A 23,395-nucleotide genomic window follows, 5' to 3' on the forward strand; every position below is an offset into this window, starting at 1 on the left:
GATTATAACTCTATATCAACCAATCAAAAAAATTAAAAATGCATGTCACTGTAATTAAAAATGGAATTAGTACATACGTATTTTAGTCAAGAGCCACAATTCACAAGTAACGAGTTTACTTGTCCCTCTTCCTTGTGGCAACTTTTTACGTGTACCATGACGTCTTTATCCTACGTTATAGCTTTTTTTGCCCTATATAAACTCCTTCGCTCTTTTCATTCTCCCATACTCACTTCAAGCAATATTCACTACTTCACTAGAGCTTCCCAATTTACTTAGCGCAAAAAAAAAAAAAAATACTAAGCTTTCTGCAATATTATTATTGCATTAAATATCTTTTATCTTGCAACATTATTTTTACGACGATAAGCAATGGCGAGAAGAGAGAAAGATTTGGCTGCGTTGCAGTTCATCGAGGAGGTGACGAGCCAATGTGAGGAGGTTCAAAGGGAGGTTTTGGCTCAGATATTGAGCCGAAACGCCGACACCGAGTACTTGAATCGATATGGAATGAAGGGGTGTGTTGATGTTGAGACATTTAAGAACAAGGTTCCAGTGGTGTCGTACGAGGATATTCAGCCCGATATCCAACGTATTGCTAACGGGGATTTTTCCCCTATTCTTTGTGTCCAACCAATCACTGAATTTCTTACAAGGTAACATCCTTTAACTGATTTAATTTAATAATACCAAGTATGTTTTATTCGCAAATTTTTACTGCTAGTATAGCAAGTTTGTGGCGATAATAATGTTATGTTGTTATAAAGATTATGTTTATTTTACACTTATTATTTTATAAAATGATTGCCTAATAACAGTTCGCTAACAAAAAAAAAAGATAAATTTAATTTTGAGTACCTTATATATACAGGAGAGTATATATTATTAACACTCATTAATGTAATGTAGAGTCAAAAAATGTGGTGATTTGACTTTCAATTCTTTTATTGAACGTAGTCAATAATTAAGGATAGATAGATTCTGGTCGAAATTGACTAACTTAATTGAAATAACCTACGAGAGAGAGAGAGAGAGAGTGGGAGAGAGAAAAAAAAAAGAAAAGTTTATTAATATAATTACAAAGAAGTTAATGTTTAATTATGCAAATAATTAGTAATTAGAGATTAATTGGGCGATTATTGCAGCTCTGGAACTTCAGCAGGAGAGAGAAAAATGATGCCAACAACTGCTGAGGAGATGGATAGAAGGTGTTGTGCGACAGCGGAAGCAAAGGTCGAAAACAAACAAGAAAACAATAAAGAAATTCAATGCAAACAATAAGAACAACACCAAGAATTTACGTGGTTCACTATCGATGTGATAGCTACGTCCACGGGCACCGAGATCGAATGATTTCACTATAAACTGCAAAGATTACAAAGATGATTCTTGTATTTCTCAAGAACGGCTTTCACTCTGTCTCTCTTAACCCTAATACTGATATTAGGGAGGTTTTATATTAATCCCTAATTAAAAGATACTTGGGCAAAAAGATAATAAAATAAGATAACCTAAAACCGCAAAATCCGCGTTCCGTATTTTTCCTTCTCCGCCCGGTCAGACCGGGCAAGGTCTGCCCGATCGGGCGCGAGAAGAAAACTCCATACGAATGCTTCAACGTATCTAACCCCCACCGCCCGGTCAGACCGGGCAAGGTCTGCCCGATCGGGCGAAGGCTCGCCCGGTCGGGCGAAGGCTCGCCCGGTCGGGCGCGAGAGCAGCTTCTTCAACGAATTTGCCAGGCACCTCTTCTTCTTCCGCCCGGTCAGACCGGGCAATGTCCGCCCGATCGGGCGGACAAAGCTACGAAGTACGAGTCACCTAATATACTTATCAACAATCTCCACCTTGACGAGAACTCGTAGTCAGCAAACGACCCCATCAAGACATAGTGAAAAAACATCTCAAGCCAAACCCGATGCAGGACTCATGCATAAGCCATACATCCCGATAAGTCTTCAACCAAGACCCATCACATACTCGTCTCCAAGTATAACAACTCATAATGCTCCACCTGCATCACAAGCCCCGGGCAAGCTCCACCTTAAGGCCAACACACCTACACCAGGAGCTCCCCAACTTCGCCCCTCAGGGCCTACTACATCACGTAGTAATCAATATTTAACAAGTCTAAGCAATGTTTAAACTTGCTAAACGGAACAGGCTTAGTGAAGAAATCAGCCGGGTTGTCAGCAGTCCCAATCTTCTTCACCTTAATCCTCTTGTCAGTACGTAAGAAATGATACCTGACATCAATGTGCTTCGTCCGATCATGGTGTACTTGATCTTTAGCTAAGCAAATCGCACTTAGACTATCACAATACACTGTAGCAAAATCCTGTGCAATACCCAGTTCACCTACTAGGCCTTTGAGCCAAATAGACTCCTTAGCTGCAGAAGTTAGAGCCATATACTCAGCTTCAGTAGTTGACAACGTAACTGATGACTGCAATGTAGACTTCCAACTAACCACAGAACCACCCAAAGTGAACACATAACCAGTCACAGACCTCCTGGTATCCACATCAGCTGCATAATCAGAATCACTGTACCCAGTGACCAAGCATTCCTTATCATTCCCGTACACAAGACCAATATCAGTTGTCCCTCTCAGGTAGCGAAAAATCCTTTTCACCCCTTGCCAGTGTTCCCTCCCAGGTCGAGCCATAAACCTGCTTACAACACTAACAGCATGCGCAATATCCGGCCTAGTACAGACCATAGCATACATCAAACAACCAACCGCGTTTGCATATGGAACTCTAGACATATAAGACAACTCCTCCTCTGATTGAGGTGACATAGACAAAGACAACTTACAACTAACAGTAGTTGGCGTACTTATAGGCTTCGATTTTTCCATCCCAAAACGAGACAAAATCTTTTCAATGTAGCTTTTCTGAGTCAAGAAAAGCTTACCTCTAGCCCGATCCCTGTAGATCTCCATACCCAAAATCTTCCTAGCTGCACCCAAGTCTTTCATGTCAAACTCCGAGTTAAGCATCTCCTTTAATCTAGCAATATCAGATTTATTCTTTGTGGCAACCAACATGTCATCAACATATAACAAAAGATAAATCATGGAACCATTATCCAGCTTACTATGATACACACAGCAATCATATGAATTCCTGTCAAAACCTTGTGAAACCATAAAAGAATCAAACCTTTTGTACCACTGTCGGGGGGATTGCTTAAGTCCATACAATGACTTTAGCAATCTGCAGGCATAGTGTTCCTTTCCAGGAACTTCGAATCCTTCGGGCTGCTTCATCAGAATCTCCTCCTCCAAATCGCCATGAAGGAAAGCCGTTTTAACATCCAACTGCTCCAGCTCAAGATCAAAATGTGCTACAATTGACAATAACACACGGATAGAAGTATGTCGAACCACAGGTGAGAATATCTCAACAAAATCAACCCCTTCTACCTGACTGAACCCCTTAGCAACTAGCCTAGCCTTAAAACGTATTTGCTCAGTTTCCGACAACCCTTCTTTCTTCTTGTAAATCCATTTACAACCCACAAGCTTCCTCCCTTCCGGTACCTTTACCAGTTCCCACACTCTGTTCTTGTAAAGAGACTGCATCTCTTCACCCATTGCGGCAAGCCATTGCGCAGACTCACTACAACTAATTGCTTGTTTATATGTGGCAGGTTCAAATGACTCTACATCATCAGCTACACTCAATGCATAACCTGTCATCGCATCAACACAGCAATTTCTTCCCTCCATCTCTTCAATCAATCTAACAGGCTTCTTGATAACTCGTTTAGGCATCTCAAGAATGGTGTCAGGTTGACTAGATGACCCCTGATTAGATTGCTCCACCTCATCCCCAGAGTTAGAATGAGTAGGAGTAATCTCAGGTTCAGGAGTACCCGGCACTGGAACATCAGCATCATCATCAATATATTGTACCCGAGGTAAATCAGCAATGGTAGACTGATGTACCTCAAGTACCCCATCTGTCTGTAATAAATTGTCTCCTTCCCTTCTCAAATCTGAAATCTCTGCATTTTTAATTGAATACATGGTGTTTTCATCGAAAGTAACATCCCTACTAAGAATGACCCGACCCTCCGAAGGTGAAAAAATTCTAAACCCCTTCACACCATCCCCGTACCCAACAAAACACCCCTTCTTGGCTCGTGGATCCAGCTTACCCTCAATAACATGATAATAAGCAACACAACCAAAAATCTTCAAATTCGAAAAATTAGGCAACTTACCACTCCAGATCTCAAACGGAATTTTGGAATCAATTCCAGAATGAGGACCCCTATTAATGACATAACAAGCTGTTAACACAGCTTCACTCCAGTACCTCCTCCCAAGCCCTGCATTAGAGAGCATGCATCGAACTCTCTCTAGCAGTGTCTGATTAACCCGTTCTGCTACACCGTTCTGCTGTGGTGTCTTCCTGACAGTATGATGCCGACCTATACCCTCATCTGCACAGAACTGATTAAACTCGTCTTTGCAAAACTCTAGCCCATTGTCCGTTCGTAGCTTCTTAATCTTCCTTCCTTGTCGATTTTCCACCAAAGCTTTCCATTGCTTGAAAACTTTGAAGGCCTCATCCTTTGACTTAAGCAACCTAAGCCATGTGTATCGGGACTTGTCATCAACAAATGACACAAAATAGTGGTAACCTCCCATACCTTCAACTCTAGATGGACCCCAGCAATCTGAATGGATGTAATCGAGCACTGCATCAGTAATGTGAGCACCCTTGCTGAACTTTGACCTGTGTTTCTTACCAAACACACAATGCTCACAAAATTCAAGGTTGGCAACCTTGACCCCGGATAGAAGACCCCTCTTGGACAATAGCTGCATCCCCTTCTCCCCCATATGACCAAGCCTCATGTGCCAAATCTTAGTCATCTCCTGGTGAGATACAGATGCGCAAACCGCAGAACTAGGCAGTGTAACACCCTCAAAAACATAGAGGGTGTTCCTTTTGATACCCTTAAGTACCAACTCAGAACCTCTGAAAATACACAACTCCCCATCTGAAAACACACCATTGTACCCCAATTCATCCAGGGTACCCAATGAAATCAGATTCTTTCCTAAAGCAGGAACATGCCGTACATTAGTCAAAGTTAACCTCCGCCCATCAACAGTCCTCAACCTCATGGAACCAATACCTGTGACCTTACATGGAGCATTGTTACCGACTATAACCATACCCCCATTGCGAGGTTCATATGTATCAAACCAATCTCGACGTGGACACATATGGAACGAACACCCCGAATCTAGAACCCAGTTATCAGATAAATCATCAGACCTAGCAGAACTGACTAATGCTAAATCTTCCTCTGAATTATAGCTCTCATTCGGTTTCTCTTCAACTACAGCAGCCTGGGACTTGTTTTTCCTCACCGGACAATTATTCCTAAAGTGACCCGGTTCTTTACAGTAATAACATGTTTTAGTAGTAGTTTTACTAGATCCATCCTTGCCGTTTCCAGCACCCGACCCAGCATTGTTCCCCTTGTTAAACCCCTTATTCTTTTTAGACTTTCCGGACTTAACAAATAACCCACTACCATTATCCCCATTATCACTCGTAGCTTTCATTCTGAGTTCCCTAGTATGAAGTGCTGCCTTCACTTCTTCTAAGGTTATAGAATCCTTACCAACAACAAAAGACTCTACAAAATTCTCAAAGCTAGACGGTAGAGATACAAGTAAAATCAACGCAGCATCCTCATCATCAATTTTAACATCTAAATTACGTAAATCAAGCAAAATAGAGTTAAGTTTTTCTAGATGTTCCCGTAAGGAAGTACCTGACTGCATCCGGAGGCTAAACAACCGCTGTTTCAGTAATAATTTGTTGGTCAACGACTTAGTCATATACAATGACTCCAGCTTCAGCCACAATCCAGCCGCCGTTTCCTGATCAGCAACCTCCGTGATGATTTGATCATCAAGACTAAGTAATATGGTAGAGTGTGCCTTCTCTTCCATAACTTCTAACTGCGAGTCAGTCGGTCCGTCTCCTGACTCCGAAGTAGTACTCTTTGGAGCCAACGGACGCCATATCTGCTGTTGTTTTAACAGAGCCTTCATCTTAATTTGCCATAGCCCGAAACTATTTTTCCCGGTAAACTTCTCAATTCTTATTGTTGAATCTCCTGCCATTGTTATCTTCAAGAAACTCTCCAAGGATTGAACCTGAGCTCTTGATACCAATTGTTGTGCGACAGCGGAAGCAAAGGTCGAAAACAAACAAGAAAACAATAAAGAAATTCAATGCAAACAATAAGAACAACACCAAGAATTTACGTGGTTCACTATCGATGTGATAGCTACGTCCACGGGCACCGAGATCGAATGATTTCACTATAAACTGCAAAGATTACAAAGATGATTCTTGTATTTCTCAAGAACGGCTTTCACTCTGTCTCTCTTAACCCTAATACTGATATTAGGGAGGTTTTATATTAATCCCTAATTAAAAGATACTTGGGCAAAAAGATAATAAAATAAGATAACCTAAAACCGCAAAATCCGCGTTCCGTATTTTTCCTTCTCCGCCCGGTCAGACCGGGCAAGGTCTGCCCGATCGGGCGCGAGAAGAAAACTCCATACGAATGCTTCAACGTATCTAACCCCCACCGCCCGGTCAGACCGGGCAAGGTCTGCCCGATCGGGCGAAGGCTCGCCCGGTCGGGCGAAGGCTCGCCCGGTCGGGCGCGAGAGCAGCTTCTTCAACGAATTTGCCAGGCACCTCTTCTTCTTCCGCCCGGTCAGACCGGGCAATGTCCGCCCGATCGGGCGGACAAAGCTACGAAGTACGAGTCACCTAATATACTTATCAACAGAAGGCAACTGCTCTACAGCCTTCTCATGCCTGTTATGAACCAGTAAGTTTATCTAATTTCCTCCACTATTCAACTTTGGACTAATTATATTTGTTCATTCAATTAAATTTTGGTTATACAACTTAATTATGAAATCATACATGTACTACTAATAGAAATTTACTAGTTAAATATAATGCATTGAAATACAGGCTTTTGAAATTAGCCAAAATTATATATTTATATCCTTTAATTTGTTCTTTATACTCTTTTTAACTTGTGTTTTACAGAAAAAGACTACTGAATTTTACAAATAAAATGCTCTCTTACACTGCACCATACTTAGCATTGTGCTTTTTTCTTTGTTGTTTGCTTTCGTTTTTCCTTATTGTATACTTTTGGTATATACACATAGTTAGGTAGGACATGATATGTCCAATAAAATTACACACAAATTTATAATTTATATTATGTCCCTATTTTTCATCTAGTAGCTAACGCGCTAGTTTATACTCGATCTGACCATTTGCTGTATTTGGTTTATATTTTTGCATTAGCTAGCTAACTATTGTATTAAGAATTAATATTCATTCATTAAGCCTTTCATATTTTAAAAAAACATGCAAAATTAATTGCAACTCTGACCATAAATGTTTGATTAATTTGTATCAACAGATACATGCCAGGGCTAGACAAAGGAAAAGGCCTCTACTTCTTATTCATCAAGTCAGAAACAAAAACTCCTGGAGGTCTAGTGGCTCGCCCAGTTCTCACAAGCTACTACAAAAGTAGCCACTTCAAGAACCGACCTTACGATCCTTACAACCTTTATACTAGTCCTAACGAGGCAATACTTTGCCCCGACTCCTTCCAGTCCATGTACACGCAAATGTTATGTGGGCTATACGAGCGCCACGAGGTACTCCGTGTGGGAGCAGTATTCGCATCCGGCCTTCTCCGGGCCATCCGTTTCCTCCAAGTCCATTTCCACGACCTCTGCCACGACATCACCAATGGAACCCTTAGCTCAATAATCACTAACTCGAGCCTAAGGGCTTGTATGAGTAAGATCATGAGGCCTGACCCGGAACTTGCGGAGTTCATTATCCATGCATGTGAGGGTGAGAATTGGGAGGGGATAATCAAAAGAATTTGGCCTAATACAAAGTACTTGGAAGTGATTGTGACGGGTGCCATGGCCCAATATATACCTACGTTGGATTATTATAGTGGTGGCCTACCTAAGGCATGTACTATGTACGCTTCTTCGGAGTGTTTCTTTGGACTCAACTTGAACCCAATGTGTGCCCCCTCAGAGGTTTCCTACACTATACTACCTAATATGGCGTATTTCGAGTTCATCCCACTCGACGACAACTCGGGCTCTCAGATTGTAAACTTGGCTGATGTGGAGGTTGGCAAGGAGTATGAGCTTGTAGTAACCACACAATCAGGATTGTACAGGTACTTGAACTTGAATTAATACTCTTGGTTAATTAGTTAATATAAATATATTAAATAGTAATTTTACTATTATGTATTTGTTTTTGCACAGTTCTAATCAGTTTTCTATTTCTGCCTTATGTATAGGTACCAAGTTGGGGATGTGCTATACGTGACAGGGTTCTACAACTCAGCCCCGCAATTCAAGTTTGTTAGGAGGAAGAACGTTCTACTTAGTATCGACTCAGATAAGACCGATGAGTCAGAGTTGCAAAGCGCGATTGAAAGCGCATCAGCTTTACTCAAACCCTTCAACACAAGCGTTGTTGAGTACACAAGTTATGCGGACACCAAATCTATACCAGGACATTATGTCCTTTATTGGGAGCTTTTAACAAAAGATCCCACAAATGGGCCGGATCATGAGGTATTGGGCCAGTGTTGTTTAGCCATTGAGGAGGCCCTTAACTCGGTTTACCGACAATGTCGGGTTTCGGACCGGTCAATTGGGCCGCTTGAGATCCGAGTGGTAAAAAATGGAACATTTGAGGAGTTGATGGACTATGCAATATCAAGAGGAGCATCAATTAACCAGTACAAAGCACCTAGGTGTGTGAATGTCAAGCCCATTGTGGAGTTACTAGACTCTAGAGTAGTTTCGGCCCATTTCAGCCCTTCTATGCCCCATTGGAGCCCACAAAGAGGCCCCATTTAAGCCCATTAAAATGTAACTGTTTAGTTTGTTAGCGGACACTGGGCTATAGATAGCAGTATTGCACCACGTTGTTTGACTTGTACCCGGTGACCGGTGTACATTGTGTTTAATTATCTGTTTTTTCATAAATAAATTACTTTGTAGTTAATTTTATTTCATTTTCAGTCTTAATATTGTATCATTGTACCACTAAGAATTCCAAAGAGTCGTTAGCCTAACATATTTTCACCCGAAAAAAAAAAAAAAAAAACCTTAACCTATTGCTTGGTACTACTGTTTTACCGCTATAGAATGTTCGAATTATTATGTGCTTAATATACTAATGTATCTACTGTGAAACAGGCTTTGAAAGCAAAAATACCCATCTTGGCCATCTATATGGAAGTATGAGTATAATTTTTATTTTTTTTGAAACAACCCTCAAAAGGGACTTAGATTAATAAATTATTGTTCGCTACATCCAAGATTCGAGTCGGGAAATTATTATTCCACACTCTTTAACCGAATTTTCACGGTTGGAAATGAGTCAATTTATGTGCTACTCTATTTCCACTCCTTTTAACAAAATACCAAACAACATCAATAAAATTAGAGCATAAATCTAGAATATCCTCAGCAATGAGATGGAACGAACTCAAGCCTTTCGCAAGTATGAGTATCTGATTTAGTTCTTACAGAATATATTACACCCATATAGAGTGTTTATTTATACAAAAAAATTAAATACTACTCTATATACGTATAAAGCATGGAACCAAAAAAATCATCCAATTCAAAAGGTCAATATTATACAAAACATAAATTGTACAAATTTTAAACCCGTGATGTGGAGTTAAAACACAAAAGTGTACATTAATTTGTTAACCATCACTATATGTCTTGTTACATACTTCCTCCGTTATATTTTATTTGACCCGCTTTGACTTTTACACTATTCACCATCCCTTCTTTGACCGTCTTTTGTAAATAATATGTAAGGAAAAATATATTTATGTGAGATCATTTTAAATTCGTCTCAATAAATACTATCATAATATATAACTTTAATTTTATAATTTTTACCTATAGAGAATTTAAGTTATTGATCATTAAAGTTTTGCATTAACAATCGTGATAAAAAAAACAGGTCAAGTACAAAAAACAGAGGAAGTTTTATTTAAAAACAAAAAACAAAAATGTTTTGACCGATCATGACATGAAAGCATGCCCAAGTCCAAAACTACGAGTAGTTTTTACTCCGTAGTTGATTAAAGACTAGAGAGAGAGAGCCCGTACAAGTACTCCCTCAGTTTTTTTAAATGCATCACTTTGACTTTTGCACTATTCACATACCATGGTTGACTTATTTTTTTCACCTCTATAAAATAAATAAATGTTATTATATAATATATCATTTGATTAGTCATAATGTCTAGTTTCATAATATAATTTTGTTACAATTTTTACTAATAGAAAATTAAAGATATTAATGGTCAAATTTATGTCTCGGCAAATGTGCCGGTCAAACTGATGCATTTAAAAAAAACAGAGGTAGTATTAAGAATTGCAAAGAATAAATACTTTATTTAAACATAGTAGTTTAGTACTAAGTACATTATTATATAACATCATTTTACAATGGAAATTTTGTATTTTACTACCCACAAATAACCCACTTTTTGAAATTACCACCCAAAATTTTTTTTGTTTAAATTACCACCCATAAAAGATATAAAAAGTTAGATTTTAGCATTTTACCACCAAAACCGTTAAATCTAACGTTTTAAAAAAAATTCTTCGATTTTGTGTTAAAAACATGCTCTTTAGAGTTTTTGGGGTCATTTTTGGCCAAAGGATCCGATTTGAGATCAAAATGACATATAATTAAAGAAAATGCCTCATTCTATGTGTGTCACGCAAACCGATGTATATTTTAGTACGCAAAATGAGGCATTTTAAATCATTTTTTTGTAAATTTTGACTTCAAATCGGACCTAAAGGACAAAAATGACCTCCAAAATATCTAATGAGCATGTTTTGGCTCGAAAATAAAAGACTTATTTTAAAAACTTTAAACTTAACGGATTTTTTAACGGAAAGTGGAAAAATATAATTTTTTTGTCTTTTATGGGTGGTAATTTAAAAAAAAAAAAAAATATTGGTGGTAATTTCAAAAAGTGGGTTATTTATGGGTGGTAAATACAAGTATTCCTTTTACAATTATAAACGGATAAAAATGATTAATCGTTGTACTTTGACACATTTTGGAAATTGATGAAACATAAAATGAATTAATGACTCGAAAAGTTGAGATGGTCTGGAAAGTAAGGGTGGTGATCATGTATATCACATGGCAACTGTTTTTTTCTTTTTTTACAACATTGGCAACTTATTATTAGTGGTATGCATTTGTTTATGCATAAGTGTGCTGACGTCGATTTGAAAAAATCAAATAAAAAGATGCCAATCTGCACATCACAATAAGAAAACGACTGAGCACCAAAAAAAAAATAAAAAAAAAAATGAGAAAACGACTTCCTAATAATGTAGTAGCACACTCAATGCATAAGGTGAATTAACAATCATTAATAAAAAATGCATGGTTTATACATTATATTATTATTATCTACTCGAAACTTCAATCGTGTACCACGACCTTCTTTTGTCAGCTTATTTTGCCCTGGTCATATTACTTATATACATTATATAATCTTCTTTCCAATCTCCCATTTTCAACCAAAACAACAACAAGAGCTTCTAAATTAAGCTACTATCTCAAACTTACAACATTTTTACAACGATCGACGATGGCGAGGAGAGACAAAGATGTGGCTGCGTTGGAATTCATTGAGGAGGTGACGAGCAAGTGTGAGGAGGAGCAAAGGAAGGTTTTGGCTCATATTTTGAGCCAAAACGCCGACACCGAGTACTTGAAACGACATGGGATGAAGGGGTGTGTTGATGTTGAGACATTTAAGAATAAGGTTCCAGTGGTGACATATGAAGATATTCAGCCTGATATTCAACGTATTGCTAATGGGGATTTCTCCCCTATTCTTTGCGCCCAACCAATCACTGAATTTCTTACTAGGTTATTCTCTCTTTGAATTGGTATCTATTACTGTATCCACATAGGCACATATGTATGTGGCCACTAGCTATTTGCATAAAAATCGAAACTCAGTCCAACCCAATATTGGTAAATCTGTCCGAATTAAATTAGTAATTTGAATGAAATTGGATTGAATTTTTTGAACACTCGAATTTTCATATCGAATTAAAGGGGTTTAGATATTCCAAATAGAGGAAACCAAAACTTATTTTGTCACAAAACGCTTTATATATACTCCGTATATATTTTTTTTTGTTGAAACCGACCTATTTTATTTTCTTAAAAAAAAATTGTCAACAACCACCTTTAAACGGAATTTATCATTTGACCACTATTCCAGCATTAACCACCTCCCCACCGCCACCACATCACCTTTTTCGCCCTAAAAACCATCCACCCAACCCAAAACCACCCACACCGGCCTAAAATCGAAGTTAATGAAGCTAAAATTACTCCCACGCAAAAGTGAAAGCGATTAAATTATAAGGTTATCATTGCAGCTCGGGAACTTCAGCAGGAGAGAGAAAACTAATACCAATGACTTCTGAAGAGATAGAACGAAGGTTGCTGTTTCCCAGCTTTTGCACACCCGTGATGAACCAGTAAGTTGATATTCTTAATTGGTCGACGATAGGGTTTCATGTAGCCGTTAGCAATGTGACAAAGTTGAAATACTAGCAACTAGCTAGCTATTTAATTACTTGGTTAACTTTAATTTGTATCAACAGGTATATGCCAGGCCTAGACAAAGGAAAAGGTATGTACTTCCAATTCATCAAAGCAGAAACAAAAACTCCGGGAGGTCTTGTGGCTCATCCACTTCTCACAAGCTACTTCAAAAGTAGCTACTTTAGAAACCGACCTTATGATCCTTACAACGTTAACACTAGCCCACACGAGGCGGTACTTTGCCTTGACTCTTTCCAGTCCATGTACACCCAAATGTTATGTGGCCTTTATGACCGTCACGAGGTCCTCCGTATAGGAGCCGTCTTTGCTTCTGGCCTCCTCCGGGCCATCAACTTCCTCCAAGTCCACTTCCACGACCTTTGCCACGATATCAAAACTGGCACTCTTAGCTCAACTATCACTGACTCGGACCTACGATCCTGTATGAGTAAGATCATGAGGCCTGACCCGGAGCTTGCGGAGTTTCTTATCCATACTTGTGAAGGTAAGAATTGGGAAGGGATAATCACAAGGATTTGGCCCAATACAAAATACTTAGAAGTGATTGTGACTGGTACCATGGCCCAGTATATACCTACATTGGACTATTATAGTGGTGAGTTACCTAAGGTATGTATTATGTACGCTTCCTCGGAGTGTTACTTTGGACTCAACTTGAACCCAACGTGTGCCCCCTCGGAGGTTTCATACACTATAATGCCTAATATGGCATATTTCGAGTTCATCACACTCGAGGACAGCTTGACCCCTCAGCTGGTAAACTTGGCTGATGTAGAGGTCGGAAATGAGTATGAGGTTGTAGTCACCACCCATTCAGGATTGTACAGGTAATTGATTTTAGTACTTCTAGATAATAATGTAAACAGAAAGCTTTTTGAGTTATTTATCTACTAATTACTTCAAGTTGTGTAGGTACAAAGTTGGGGATGTGCTACAAGTGACAGGGTTCTATAATTCGACCCCACAATTCAACTTCATAAGGAGGAAAAACGTGCAATTAAGTATTGACTCGGATAAGACGGATGAGTCAGAGTTGCAAAATGCGATAGAGAGTGCATCAGCTTTGCTCAAACCTTTTAACACAAGAGTTGTTGAGTACACAAGCTATGCAGAAACCAAAACTATACCGGGACATTACGTCATTTATTGGGAGCTTTTAACTAATGACACCACAACTCGGCTAGATCATGAGGCATTGGGCCCATGCTGTTTAGCCATTGAGGAGGCCCTTAACTCGGTATATCGACAGTGTCGGGTTGCCGACCGATCAGTTGGTCCGCTTGAGATTCGAGTAGTGAAGAATGGAACATTTGAGAAGCTGATGGACTATGCAATATCAAGAGGAGCATCTATCAACCAGTACAAAGTGCCTAGGTGTGTGAATGTCATGCCTATTGTGGAGTTGCTGGACTCTAATGTAGTTATGGCCCAATTTAGCCCTTCTATGCCACATTGGAGCCCATAATTAGGATCCATTTAAATGTGAGTTTTAGTGAATGGGCTAATGTTGATAGCTCAACGTTGTTTCACTTGTACCGGTGTACTGTGTACATCGTATTTGTTTATTGGGTCATCTTTTTTTTTTTTTTTCTTATTAATAAACACAATAGAAATCTTTGTGTTTGCTTTGTATGATTATGAAATTAAAGTTTCTTTGTTTTAATATTTCAGTATTAACAAAGGTATTATGTAGAAAAAGTTATACTTATTTTTTTGTGAGGCATAGCTATGGAGATTACAATTATAATTTACGGATTTTTCACCAAATACCACTGAGTTTTTCAAAAATTCACCATATACCACACAAAATTTTCTAATTCACCATATACCACTGAGTTTAACATAAATGTCACAACATGTCATTTCCGTTAACTCAGTTAGACATTAATGTTAATTGTGCCACGTGGCAGCTTGTAATTGGTTGCCTTTTAAATTATTTAACTTTAAAATAATTATCTAATCAATTATCAAAAAATAAATATAAAAAAAATAATTGAAAAACTAAATAATTAATTGAAAAACTTTTACAAAAATAATTGAAAAAAATTAAAACCACCACCAACTCCCAGCCATCTCCTCGCCCCCAACCTGCACCCAGCTCAGCCCCCCGCCACCCGCTCCCAGCCTTGAACCACCACCGCGCCGGCGCCGCCCCACACCCAGCCTCTCGCCGGTGCCCCCATCCCTCCCTTGAACCACCATACCCAACCCAAATTCTCCCTCATATCTGCCCAAAACGTCTCCCCCTGCAACCCTTCCACCTAAGCCGAAACCCACCATGCCGAAATTCAACGCCGGCGACCCAGATCCCCCTCCCTCACGTCGCCGCCGCCCAATTTAGTTGCAAACAACCAACCCAAAACCCAAAATCGAGATGAAAGGTAATCGGAGAATACCTTTACGAAAGTCGATGATGAAAGATAAGAGATGAAAGGGATCCATTCCTATTCCAAATACAAATACAAAATTCAGAGTATTAGACCTATCTTATCTCAACTTATACCAAGGAATTACAACAATCTTCAAATACCACAATTTTTTCAAGTTGAAGAGAGAAACGAACAGAGATGAGGGTTTTCGTGGGAGATGCGGGCACGACGGTTCAGGGGAAGGGGAGGAGCGCCGGCGAGGGGTTTTGGTCGGATTCCGGTTGGCGGGAGATGCAGATTGATTTTTGGGAAGATGGGTTGAGAGAAGTGCATTTAGAGGATGGTGGTTTAGGAGGAGGACAGGAAGGGGAGATGGTAGGGGTAGGGGGAGCTCCGGAGGGCCGGCGAGGGAGGAGGCTGGGCAAGGCCGCCGACGGGGAAGGGGAGCTGGGTTGGTGGGGGAAGGGGGTGTCGGGGTTGGTGGAGTGAGGAGGTGGTGGTTGTTTTGTTTTAATTCTTTATTTAACTAATTAATTAGATAATATTAATAAGAGCCAATAAGTGACAGCCACGTGGCATAATTAACCCTAATTACTAACGGCAGTTACCAAAAATGGCATTCTGTGTTAACGCACAGTAACTCAATGGTATATGGTGAATTAGAAAATTTTGTGTGGTATATGGTGAATTTTTGAAAAACTCAGTGGTATTTGGTGAAAAATCCGTATAATTTAAGCATAAGTGCATAACCGCGCCAAATATAGTACACCATTATCCGTAATACATTTAATCAAAATATTTCTATGTTTGTAATACTTTCTTTTTAGGTAAATTTGTCAGATTGGTCCTTTTATGTAGACCTTTTTGTCTGAAAGGTCCTTTTATAAAAAAAAAGGTGGCGCAAAAGGTTTTTTTATCGCGTTTGAGTTGTGGCGAGGATCTTTTAACCGTTTTTCGGCGTTGACTTTTTTCTGGCCAATTAAAGTCACGTGCAACGCACGTGACCACTTAAAGTTCCATTTTTATTTTCTTTTTCTTTTTTCCCCGTTTCCCCCTATTCCAGTTAATTTCTTTTCCCTCCCTTATTTCCCTTCACCTATCCTCTGTTTGTTGATGTGATCGACTAGAAGCAACCCATTAATGGCGATTTATTAACTTTAGAGGACATTAATGGCACATTGATTTATGGTACTGGATTAACGACACTTTCTTCATTAGGTAAGGGTTTGTTTGTCTCTCTCTCTCTTTTGTCTCTTTCAAAATATTTCAAAGTTCCTTTGTTTTTCCAAAATTGCTAATTTGGTTATGCGAAATTGGTGAAATGAGACAAATAGAAAAGTAATAAATTCAGCCAATTAACAAAGGGTTTTCACCTTACCTTGTTCGATTAGCCTTGAATTGCTTTGAATTTTAATGTCATGCCTATTATAGAGTTACTGAACTCTAATGTAGCTATGTCCCAATTCAGCCCTTCATATGTTTCTAGAAATGACCCCAAAAAGTCTAACGTATTATTTGATACTTCATATGTTTGGGCTACAATTTTCTGAATTGGTCTTACTTTTGGAGCCCCTTTCATGTTTATTTTGGGAGTATCGTATATTTTCTAAACCTAATCTAATTTGTGTGAAGTACGGAGTACTATGTATAATGTCATGTCTATTTTCTATGATTGTCATGTATTTTTGCTTATTTTTAATGGTAACAAAATATTTGACAATTTCTCCCAAATAGCATTATTGTTTTCAAATTCTCCCAAATTCTAAATTATAAAAAAGTAATGCTATTTGGGAGAATTATTTGCCAAATTCTCACCTATGCAGTCCTTGGATATTTGTTTTCATTAGTTGTTATTAGTTTTATCTTTTAGGTTGTTACATTTATTAAGATAGTGTTTTTATTAGAATAGAATTATATTTAAGCTAGGATATCTTTGTAGATTTTATTAGCTTATGTATACTGTATAGTCCATGTTAGTATCAATTTATTCATTATTGGAGACTTGGAGATAAAATAAAATTAGTTTATTTAGAATTATTGTTTAGTTGAGGAGACAAGCAATTAATATGCATTAAAAGATAAAGACAAGCAAATCCTAGTTGAGTATTGATCGGGGAAAGATTAATATGGAGTAGTCATCATATCCTTGTGTTACTTGCAAATCAAACTGAACAACCACCACATTACACAGTGTTAAGCATTTCACAACTTTCACGCAAGAAATCTCTTTCTTGTTTATGGAAAACTCGTCAAGTGCTGTGGCCCGTGGGTTGTTAGGAAGCACGGACACGCCACTTGGCAGGTGTGTCCGAGTTGAGTCGACATGTATGTCGAACACGGACACGCGTGGGACACGGGGCGATACGTGTCCGACACGCGAAAAACCGTGTCCGGTTTTTTTATTAATTTTTTATGCTTGGACATGGACCGTATCACCCAAGACACGACCCGTTTTGTTATGGACACGAGTGTTTATTACACTTCCTGCTGCTCTCCTCTCAGCTTCTCATCCTCTCTCACAAGTCACTTTGAAATTTGAAACCCTAAGTACAGGCAACCCAGCCACCGTCGCTCACCGCCTCACCGTGGCTCATCGTCGCTCGCTTGTCTGAAATAGAGAAACCGTGAAACAATCGTCTGCAAAGTGCGAACAAAATTGCTTGTAACACTTTGTTTATTTACTTGTTTTAAACAAAATTGCTTGTTTTCAGGTTAAATATTTAGTGTTTTATTGAATAGGTTGTCATATTCTCGTTTTTTTATATATTATATGCCTTGTTATTCGCCGTACCCGTGTCCCCTATTTTAGAATTGCCGTTTTTCCGTGTCCATTTCGCACCCATGTCAGTGTTCATATCGGTTTTCATGCATCCTAGATGGGTTGTGGCGCTTGCATTCCAAGGAATAAAAATGTTTGTTTGGTTAAGCGCAAGCTTAAGTTCCCTAAAAAAAAAAAAAGGCACAAGTTCTTACTAACTTAAGTTTCGTTCCATGTAAAATTTTTTACTAAATTTTATAATGAATTATGTTAATTCAACAATACTCCGTAACTTACCATATATTTAATATTTTACATAAACTAAAATATTTAATTTGCAGCCATATTAAAAAGATAAAGGTTATTAATGCATAAACTTTCTAAAAAAATACTAAACAAGTTGCTTCCTAAGTGAATAAACAATTATTAATCATACATGCATTGTTAAATTAGGATAGTTTTAAAATGGCTATACAAAAATTGTTGCTGCTTTTGTAGATCAAATTCCAACCGTTCATTAATGTTGACTAGTTCAGACCATTAAATGGGGTGACTTTGTAATTTTTTTTAAAAAAAATTTAACAAAGTAAAAAGGAATTAAATAATAAAATGCTATACATAACCCTAAGACTATGTATAAGAAGTTAAAAGAGAAAAATATATATTAATGAAATATAAATCACAAAGTCTTAAATGTAGCTGGCCACACGGTGTGGCCATCCATAATGACGGTTACTTCGTTAGTGTTATAAGGGTTATTCGTTCAGTTTTATGGGGGTTACTTGGTCAGTATTACAGGTGTTACCGGGTCAGTGTTATAGGGGTTACTCGTTCAGTTTTATAGGGGTTAATTACTTGGTCAATATTACAAGTATTACCGGGTCAGTGTTGTAGGGGTTACTTTGTTCTTTTACAAGGTGTGACCAGCTGCACACAAGACGCACCACTGAATATATATATTTATAACATACGTTCTTTTAGCTACTTTACTTTCCTTCAATCTAACACTCTGTATTTTGCCTTCTTCTTTACAATAATCCCTTCTATTAAATTTAGGGTTCTTGTTGATAGATTATGCAAATAATCTAATTATGTAAATAATATTTTTTATATATTATTTTATGTATATCTTCCTAGCTAGTTTAACCTAGAGTACTGTTGTAACCATCAATGAGAAAGGCATGGTAAAAAAAATTAAGTAGTTTAATTTACATGTGATCCTAGAAAAACTTTATATCAATTGATGTGCTGCCTTGACGTGAGAGAACACTCAAACATTAGTCGATTTTTCATTATAAAAAGTGAATGGAGTTTTACTGAAAAAAATATAAATTAATTAAGCATAGTTAGGCTATCCACTAATTATTATATATGATTGGTCATGATACTCATGAATGTTAGCCTTATGTCCTTATTGACTCTTACGTAACTTTCAACGTGTATCATGACATTGTTTTGCCTAGCTAGCTTATTTTTCGCGGCCTAGCTGGCTATATAAACTTCTGTTTCTGATCTCCCACTCACAACCCAAACAACAACAAGAGCTTCCAAGTAACTAAGCTACCACTACCACTACCACCACACACTTACAACATTATATTCTTACAACGATATTATAGACAATGGCAGCGAGGATAGAAAAAGACACGGCGGTGTTGGAATTCATCGAGGAGGTGACGAGCAAGTGTGAGGAGGAGCAAAGGAAGGTTTTGGCTCATATTTTGAGCCAAAACGCCAACACCGAGTACTTGAAACGACATGGGATGAAGGGGTGTGTTGATGTTGAGACATTTAAGAATAAGGTTCCAGTGGTGACATATGAAGATATTCAATCTGATATCCAACATATTGCTAATGGGGATTTCTCCCCTATTCTTTGTGCCCAACCAATCACTGAATTTTTCACTAGGTAATTCTCTTAGAATTGTTTTCTATTTACTATTTGTGACATGTGTCTACATAAGGAGTACTACACATAACTACATACGTATGTTGTACGGAGTAACTTTTACAGTTTTTAATGCTTGAATTTGTTAATTTTTGTTTTACGTTTTTTACTCTTTTTCTTGAATTATATGCTCATATCAAATGGTGCAATAAAAAAAACAAAAAAAAAAAAAAAACAATAAAAATCGAATGAAGTATACTTTTAAACATTTATTTTACAGAGTAAAATAGTCATTAAAGTCAAAGTTTATTACAAGTACACTATCTTCTTTAATTTATTTATTTTTGGCACACATTTTACAATACTTTCCTTCTCACCCCATATTGTTTATAATTTTCACTCAATTTTTTTCTTACTCTTTCCGTTTATTAAATGCATGGCTTGGATTTCCTCAAAAAAAAAAAAAAAAAAAGAAATGCATGGCTTGGATTTTTACACTATTAATATTATATCTTTGGCTTAATTTTTTTACTAATTTATAATAAATTCTTGGTTATTCCTGTAGCTCGGGTACTTCAGCAGGAGAGAAAAAACTAATACCAATGACTTCTGAGGAGATGGAACGTCGGTTATTGTATTCCAGCATGTTCATGCCTATTATGAACCAGTAAGTTGGTATCTTTTATACAAGCGCTAGCTTAGAGAAAAAAAAAACACACACACACACAAACAATAGCTACTTTTGGTGTGTAAAGCTTCGAGTATAGTTAATCCACATACACACACAACTTCATTAGGTGTGTAAACTTGGATTTTTTTATCAAAACGGCTAATTTGACAAAAGTATATACCAAAACGGCTAATTATAAATTTTAATTCCAAATTAAAACTAGCTAAATTATTGACTTGGAAGGAAATTATCTATTTCTTATTTTCCTTTGAACTGGTTTGGTTCACTTTATTGATTTTTTTTCAAATTTTGTTTTATTGGTCTTATTTTAATTTTTTTTTAGGATTTTTTTTAAGTTGGAAAATTTAAGCCATATACAAATATACGGAGTATGTAAACAGATGCAGAAACCCTAATTTCGATCAAAAAAAAATTGTCTAGATCTTATCAATCACATAATTTGGAATTATATTTCAAGTAGTATTGTTTTATCAACACTACCGCAAATTTATACGACGATAAGGGATTTTAAGGTATTGTTCATCTTTTTCATGTCTGTTAATTGTTGTAAACTCTCTGTTAATGTCGGCTAATTTGAATAAATTTTTAGTTTAATGTGTATAATAAATCAAACTTACATATATTTATGTGATATATTTTTTTTAGTTCAGTGAATATGTTCGGAGAACAATTTGCTACTCGATTGCTTGATCTTGTAAGCCATTCTTGCTCCTCTGATGTTAATATAGATAATCTTATCTCGTATTTCAATGCTCAATAATCAGATAACAAATAATGTTGAAGGGAATAATATATTGAAGTTCTTGAGTCTGACTTTGAACGAAATTGAATATGAAGAGCCCCCACATTCAGATTTTATTGATCCTGTGCACTTTGAATATGGTAATAATTACGAATTTAGCTCTTCTCAAGATGTTAGCCGTGATTATCAACAATTGTATAACTCTAGTTATTTGTAATCAAGACTTTATGGTGCCTACTTGCTTTCTAAACTTCGAGTATAATAAAATTTTGAGTATATATAGTAATTTATTTGGTTGAATTTGTATTAACAGATTTATGTCAGACCTTGACAAAGGAAAAGTCCTTTACTTCAAATTCATTAGGCCGGAAACAAAAACTCCAGGAGGTCTAGTGGTTCAATCAGTTCTCACAAGCTACTACAAAAACAACTACCTAAAGAAGCAACTTTATGATCCTTATAACATTAATACTAGCCCTCATGAGGCGATAGTTTGCCTCGACTCTTTCCAGTCTATGTACACACAAATGTTATGTGGGCTATACAATCGCCACGAGGTGTTCCGTGTAGGAGCCGCCTTTGCGTCCGGCCTCCTCCGGGCCATCCGCTTCCTCCAAGTCCACTTCATTGACCTTTGTCACGACATCGCCACTGGAACCCTAAGCTCGATAATCACTAACTTGGACATACGGGCTTGCATGGGTAAAATCATGAGGCCTGACCCGGAGCTTGCGGAATTCATTATCCATGCCTGTAAGAATGAGAATTGGGAAGGGATAATAAAAAAGATTTGGCCAAATACAAAGTACTTAGACGTGATTGTGACGGGTTCAATGGCCCAATATATACCTACATTGGATTACTATAGTGGAGGCCTTCATAAGGTAAGTAATAGGTACATTTCATCAGAGTGTTTCTTTGGACCTAACTTGAACCCAATGTGTGCCCCCTCGGAAGTCTCCTACACTATATTGCCTAACACATCATTTTTTGAGTTTATCCCACTTGATGATAACGCGGCTCGTCAGATCGTGGACTTGGCTGACGTGGAGGTCGGGAAGGAGTATGAGATTGTAGTCACCACACAAGCAGGATTGTATAGGTATTTATTGGTATTGATACTGTTGGACATTAATCTAATAATGGAGGGAGCCCCAGTTCCTCATAATGGCACTTTGGAAAATAATGTGATGTTTTTCACTAGTGGGGACCGCCTACGTGTAATGAGTGGAACTCTGTGAGCTTGACACATACCCCATGAGGAACAAAACTTGTTCTTCACAGTGAGGAACAGGGAATTACCCCTAATAATAACTCCACAACTAAGGTTTATTAGGAGGAAGAATGTTCTACTCAGTATCGACATGGATAAGACAGATGAATTCGAGTTGCAAAATGCGGTTGAGCGTGCATCAACTTTGCTTAAACCCTTCAATACAAGAGTTGTTGACTACACAAGCTATGCAGACACCAAAACTATACCGGGACATTACGTAATTTATTGGGAGCTTTTAACTAATGACACCTCTACTGGGGTAGATCATGAGGTGTTGGGTCAGTGCGCTCTAGCAATAGAGGAAGCCCTTAACTCCGTATACCGACAGATTCGCGCCGATGACCGGTCAATTGGACCACTTGAGATACGAGTAGTGAAGAACGATACATTTGTGAAGTTGATGGACTATGCAATATCAAGAGGAGCATCTGTTGACCAGTATAAAGTACCTAGGTGAGTGAATGTCAAGCCTATTGTCAAGTTGTTGGACTCCAATGTAGTTATGGCTCAATCTAGCCCTTCTATGCCCCACTGGAGCCCATAAAACGATCCCTTTAAGCCCATTGAAATTATGATGTTAGTGGGCTGGAATATTTGACTTGTATTCACTACCCAGTGTACATTGTTTTGATGGGTCATAATCAACTCATGGCCTCATGGGAAGTTGAAAGCTGAATACTCACTAAACACTGTATAAATTTCTTTGTAATTGGTGTCTTATTCACATTATCTTTGTATTTTTGAAAAAAAAAAAATTATTAATTTGTTAATACTTATAGCACGTATTCTGTATGGCTAGTCATATCGTATGACCTTAGGTAAACTTAAGACTTAACCTAGTCCAACACTCTGACTGATTGACATTTATCGTTACGACGTAGATGAAATAAATCGTACAGATCCAGGCTAC

At 37.8% G+C, this 23,395-nt stretch overlaps 2 protein-coding genes and 1 pseudogene across 2 annotated transcripts; all 3 read left to right on the forward strand.

Moving 5' to 3' along the window:
• Positions 1 to 372: 372 nt before the first annotated feature.
• LOC110701742 (probable indole-3-acetic acid-amido synthetase GH3.1) lies at positions 373 to 9,357 on the forward strand. The gene is made up of 5 exons (XM_021879375.1): positions 373 to 656; positions 1,146 to 1,208; positions 6,847 to 6,885; positions 7,498 to 8,286; positions 8,413 to 9,357. Exons 1-5 carry the CDS (start codon positions 373 to 375, stop codon positions 8,978 to 8,980), a joined length of 1,743 nt encoding a protein of 580 aa, XP_021735067.1. The 3' UTR covers positions 8,981 to 9,357.
• A 2,409-nt stretch (positions 9,358 to 11,766) lies between these two features.
• LOC110701743 (probable indole-3-acetic acid-amido synthetase GH3.1) lies at positions 11,767 to 14,343 on the forward strand. The gene is made up of 4 exons (XM_021879376.1): positions 11,767 to 12,050; positions 12,572 to 12,673; positions 12,800 to 13,588; positions 13,674 to 14,343. The coding sequence occupies exons 1-4, from the start codon at positions 11,767 to 11,769 to the stop codon at positions 14,224 to 14,226; spliced, it is 1,728 nt and encodes a 575-aa protein (XP_021735068.1). The 3' UTR covers positions 14,227 to 14,343.
• Positions 14,344 to 19,335: 4,992 nt separating this feature from the next.
• LOC110701699 lies at positions 19,336 to 23,029 on the forward strand (annotated as a pseudogene).
• Positions 23,030 to 23,395: the final 366 nt, after the last annotated feature.

This window comes from Chenopodium quinoa, unplaced genomic scaffold (genome assembly GCF_001683475.1).
Source record: "Chenopodium quinoa cultivar QQ74 unplaced genomic scaffold, ASM168347v1, whole genome shotgun sequence".
NCBI lineage: Eukaryota > Viridiplantae > Streptophyta > Magnoliopsida > Caryophyllales > Amaranthaceae > Chenopodium > Chenopodium quinoa.

Excerpts from the sequence above, each read along its gene's own strand:
- LOC110701742 (XM_021879375.1), top strand. The coding sequence starts at position 373 with ATGGCGAGAAGAGAGAAAGATTTGGCTGCGTTGCAGTTCATCGAGGAG. Across the intron at positions 1,209-6,846 it reads GCTGAGGAGATGGATAGAAG|GCAACTGCTCTACAGCCTTC; the intron begins GTGTTGTGCGAC and ends TATCAACAGAAG. Across the intron at positions 6,886-7,497 it reads CTCATGCCTGTTATGAACCA|ATACATGCCAGGGCTAGACA; the intron begins GTAAGTTTATCT and ends TTGTATCAACAG.
- LOC110701743 (XM_021879376.1), top strand. The coding sequence starts at position 11,767 with ATGGCGAGGAGAGACAAAGATGTGGCTGCGTTGGAATTCATTGAGGAG. Across the intron at positions 12,051-12,571 it reads ATCACTGAATTTCTTACTAG|CTCGGGAACTTCAGCAGGAG; the intron begins GTTATTCTCTCT and ends TTATCATTGCAG. Across the intron at positions 12,674-12,799 it reads TGCACACCCGTGATGAACCA|GTATATGCCAGGCCTAGACA; the intron begins GTAAGTTGATAT and ends TTGTATCAACAG.